Here is a 5287-nt window from a genome sequence, read left to right as displayed (position 1 = left end):
GCATGTATGTTTTGAAGATCGTTGCATAGTTTTCGTCGGGAGCGCATGTTTCACGCGCGTGCTACGAACATGAGTGAACGTCAAGTGTCTACCGCCGTTGCGCAACGTATTGTCATTCGTTTCTTAGTGTGGGAAGGCGTTAAAAACACGAAAATTTTTCTACCTTTGCGAAATCAGTTCGGTAGTGAGTGTCTGAGTAGAGCTGCCATGTTTAAATGGGCCAAAGCATTCAAGAATGGCTGCGAAACCGTCGAGAATGAGCCGCATGATCTTCGACCGCGAACCAGCATGACACCAGACAACATTCGCCGCGTAGAACAAATGATTTTGGAGGATTGTAGGATGAATGTTCGAGACATTTCGGCTGAACTCGGCATCAGCATTGGTTGTGTAGAGTCTATCATCCACGAACACCTTCAATATCGCAAAGTAACGGCGCGATGGATTCCTCAACTGTTGAAGTTCGAGCAAAAATTCACCTGTCCTCATACCGCGCGTCTCACGTTCGATACAATATCTAAATTGGGGTGGGAGGTACTGGAACACCCCCCACACTGTCCTGATTTATCACTCTGCGACTACCATATGTTTGGGTCACTGAACGAAGCCCTCGGAGGTCAAAGATTCAACACCGACGACGAGGTATAGAAGTTCGTGCGCACATGGCTGTCCGAGTTTCCCAAGGAATTCTTCGATACTGGGATCAAAAAACTTCCTGAAAGGTGGGCAAAATGCGTAACTTGTGAGGGGAAATACCTAGAAAAACTGTAATTTTTTTCGATGGTAAATAAACGTGACAGAGTATTTGTCTCGATCATATTTGAACCAACGTCGTATATAAACAAGAAATTTGTGTAAGGAAGTTTCGAATTTTCACAACTTCCTGTGAGAAAAATCTTCCTTAAAGATCAAAAAAATTTTTTCAAGAAGTTTTAAATCTTTTGCCATCAGGGGGCGGGGGGGGGGGAGTTAGCACGCCGTACATAATCTTCATTTTTCAAAATATCAATTCCCGACAAAAATCTGGAGAGTTAAATGCAAAAAAGTATTGATTCATTTTTGTGAAAATTGTTGTTTTCCTAAAATAACTAAAAAACGAAAAAAACTTTGAATCTTTTTGTCGTACAAAAAAGATGCGCAATAAAATAGTCCACAAGTATTGATGGTCAACACTTAAATTTGAACAATTTTGCACTCGCCCCTTCAATTAATGACTTTTCAAATTAAAACGGTCAATTTTAATCAAAAAGATATGAATCTTTAGCAAAATTGTACACAAAATATGAATTTTCAGTGAAAATAGATGACTTTAATTTCATTTTGTTGAATTTTTACAAAATAGATTAACTTTCAACAAAATAATTACATGTTTAACCAATACAGATACATTCGGAATCGAAAATATAAAAATTAAACTTTATAAAAAATAAAATTTCAACCGTTAAAGATGAATTTTCAATAAAAATATGACTTCAAACGACAAACTAATTATTAATCCAAAAGGAGAGGTAATCCAAAACGACGAATTTGAAACAAAGCAGTTGAATTTTCGACCCAAAAAGCTGACCTTTGATCAAAGTAGTTACATTTCAAACAAAATAATTAAATTTATAACCAATAGTAGAATTGTTAACCAAAAGAACTTAATTCTCAACCAAAAATGAAATAGTTGCCTTTCCCATTGAAAATAATTAACTTAAACCAAAAAATATGACTAGAAAAATAGAATAACTTTGTATAAAATAATTAAATTTTCAAACAAAAGTTGGTATATTTTTGTTTCCAAATTCATCTCTGTTAATGAAAATTCCAGGCACCAAAGAGATGTCTCGATATTCGATAAATAAAAATAAGTGTTTGTGATATCAGTAAAATTGATTTTTAATTGGAACGTCTGGTTCAAATCTTTAGTTGAGGGCAATTAATGTCGAATTTAAACAAAAATAATGGAGTACCTCTTATTTTCGAAGTCACTTTTTAATTTCTTATCTGAATGTAATTTAGTCTAGAGTTTTAAAATAGAATTTTGCTGCAACTACCCAGTTTCGTTTTTTATTACGGATAAATTTTTCTTTCGCACTGTTTTATCTCGCGAGCAGCTTAGTCACGTGACTAGACTGGACTCGGCTTTCGACCTCACGAAAAATTCAAGTAGGCCTTTCTTGCACCCAAACACTCAATGTTATTATTCTGAAACTTAATATTAAGGAATTTATTATTCGGGAATTTTTAAGTACGAATATTTTATAAATCGAAATTTTCCATCTGGAATTCTAGCATTTGGAAATTTTCTAGTACGCATATTTTATATAATTTATAATTTAATTTATAATTTTCTAGTTCAAATATTTTATAAATCAGAAATTTTTTCCCGAATTTATTTATTTAAGAATTTAAAATTTAAGAAATTTTATTATTCAAAAATTGATTCGTATGAATAGTTTATAATTCGCCAATTTTCTTTGAGGAATTTAATATTTAAGAAATTTTACAATTAATTAATTTTCTAGTTTAAATATTTTATAACTCGACCATTTTCCGCAAAAAATTTTATCATTCAGGAATTTTAAGGTTCAAATATTTTGTCGTTCAGCAATTTTCAGATGGGAATATTATTCTTCTGAAATTTTATTATTCGGGAATTTAATGATTAATAAACTTTCTAAGTAAATAATGTTATAGTAATAATATTTTATAGTTTGACAATTTTCTGTGGGGAATTTTATTTGTCGAGAATTTAATATTTAACGCATTTTATAATTCAATAATTTGTTAGTTCAAATATTTTATAATTCTGCAATTTTCTACAGGGAATTTCATTATACAGGAATTTGATACTCAAATAATTTTATAATTCAATGTATTTCTTGTTCTAATATTTTATAATTCGGCAATTTCCTGTGAGGAATTTTATTACTCAGAAATTAAATGATGAGGAATTAATATTCGAGAATTTTCAAGTGCAGATATTTCATAAATTATTATTATTATAGGAGAATTTTATACTTTAATAATTTTCTGGTTTAAATATTTTATAATTTGGCAATTTTCTTATGGGAATTTTACTATTCAGGATTTTAATCATTGCAGGATTTTATAATTGAATCATTTTCAAGAATAAATATGTTATAATTCGGCCATTTTCGAATATTTTGTAATTCGACCATTTTTTTCTAGGAATTTTATTTCAGAATTTTTAGTTCGGATATTCTGTGATTTGGCAATTTTCTTTAGGAAATTTTATAATTTGGAATTTCAATAATTATGGAATTTCATAATTGTTGAATTTTCTATTTCGCAAATTTCATAATTTGGTAATTTTTAAACTTAAAGTAGTCCCAAAATTTCGGGAATATTCGAAGTCAAATATTTTATTTTCCTAGCATTTTATTATTCAGGAATTTTATCATTATAAAATTAGAGTATTTTCGTATACAAAAATTTAATTATTCTGGAAATTTATTATTCGTAAATTTTTCAATTCGGGATTTTCCCTGAGTCGGAAATTTTATTTGTTCCTATGCTTCAGACGTCCCTATAATTTTCGGAATTTTCCAATTTGAATACAGTGAAACTCTACTATAGCGCCGATTTTGGGGCTGACGGCGAGTGGGAACTAACTCATTATAGCGCGCTCAGTTGTTGTTTGTTCACGCCTGAATGATCGCCTAAATGAAAACCGCAGATCCTGCGCACCCCGCACAGCTCCTGTTACACCTACCTGCAGCGCGGCGTAGATTTTCGGAAGGGTTATAGAAGGAAGGGCTATTTAAGGGTTACACTGCATTTATTTTTCCTTGAATTCCACAGTCGAATTTGTTATCTATTATTTTATTTATTTTTGTCAAATTTTTTAAATTAAAATAATGAATTTCATTTATGCGATTCAAAGCAACTGAATCTGAAATATAAAAGGAAAAGTACATAGCATTTAAGTATGTCAGTCAGGTTTGTGACCAGCCTTCATTTCTGGGAGTGCTAGATGATAATCTCAAGTTACACGAACCCCTCAGGCTATAGGTCAACTCAGGGCCAATTCGCAGGGATAGGAAAAATATAGCTTTTTTTGCTATTTTTATTACATGTTTCAATGAAATAAAAGTAGTATTTATACACACATACATACAATCGTACACATAATTCAGCTGCCTTTCAGTAATTGCTATTTGTTAAATTCTACAAGATCGTCAAACATTAATTTCAAATTTATTTAATACAAAGCATTGAATATATATTTTTTTAAATAATTATAGATTTTTTCAAGTGATGCAACAAATTTTTTACACTTAACCTCAAAACTGAGCATTAAAACATTAAAACCATGAAGTAGTATAAGGAGTCCCCACTCTCGGAAAACTTGGACGCGCGAATTCAGATTTAGTTAGTTTACATCGCTCATAGTCCCTCTACCGGAGAAATGACAAACCAAAAACTTTTTCAAAATTCCCTGATTTTCTCTCAATTAATTTTTCATTTTCAATTTATTAATTTATTTCACACAAAAAATTTCTTTTTTACTATAAAAAATGGCTTTACAACAAAATAATTATATTTTTAACATATCAGTTGAATACATAACCTAAAAAGACATTTCCAATACAAAAATTTCATAGTTTATATTTCAATAAAAAAAAAATTAAAATTATTTTAAAAAATTTTTATAAATAAAAGTTTAGCTAAATTATTGAACTTTCAAATCAGAATACAAGTCTTTCTCTATAAAAATTGAATTTTTTAAACAAAAAAACAAAACCTTTCAGCAAAACATTAAGTTTTGACGAAACTGATGCAATTTTAACGAACAAAAATCAAAATTGAAAGTAATAAATTATTATTTTGAACAATAAACACGAATTTTTAACTGAAAAATATTAATCTTTAAAAAATTAAAAAGTTACATTTTAAACAAAAAAAAAAGTATTTTTCATTGAAAACTTAAATTTTCAATCAAGCACATGATCCTTCCATGCAAAAAATAAATTTTTAACCATGTATTTTAACTTATGCTCAAGTAGTTGAATTTTCAAATAAAAAAAATTAATTGTGAAAAAAATAATTAATTTTTTATCCAAATCAACCAAATCTTTTAAACAAATTAGTTGAATAACATAATAATAATAATATAATTGTCTACGAAAAAATTGAATTTTCAAACTAAAAAAACAAAACCATTTTTTTACCAAAAAGGATAGCATTTTCACAAAATTGTTGAATTTTCTACCAATAGTTGCATTTTTATTTAAAAAAAAGATGCAATTTCTCTTAAAGCAGAAGAATTTTTAATTTA

General features: G+C 29.0%; 1 protein-coding gene across 1 annotated transcript; it reads left to right on the top strand.

Annotated features, from left to right (window-relative positions):
* The first annotated feature begins 288 nt into the window (after nt 1–288).
* On the top strand, nt 289–648 carry LOC117178408. The gene has a single exon (XM_033369835.1). The coding sequence runs from the start codon at nt 289–291 to the stop codon at nt 646–648; it is 360 nt and encodes a 119-aa protein (XP_033225726.1).
* The last annotated feature ends 4639 nt before the right edge of the window (nt 649–5287 follow it).

This window comes from Belonocnema kinseyi, chromosome 8 (assembly GCF_010883055.1).
Source record: "Belonocnema kinseyi isolate 2016_QV_RU_SX_M_011 chromosome 8, B_treatae_v1, whole genome shotgun sequence".
NCBI classification, from domain to species: Eukaryota; Metazoa; Arthropoda; class Insecta; order Hymenoptera; family Cynipidae; genus Belonocnema; species Belonocnema kinseyi.
The sequence above is the reverse complement of the archived record's forward strand: the minus strand, read 5'-3'. Positions and strand labels throughout refer to the sequence as shown.

What these genes read in the sequence shown, in the direction of transcription:
- LOC117178408 (XM_033369835.1), top strand. Translation starts at nt 289, where the DNA reads ATGACACCAGACAACATTCGCCGCGTAGAACAAATGATTTTGGAGGAT.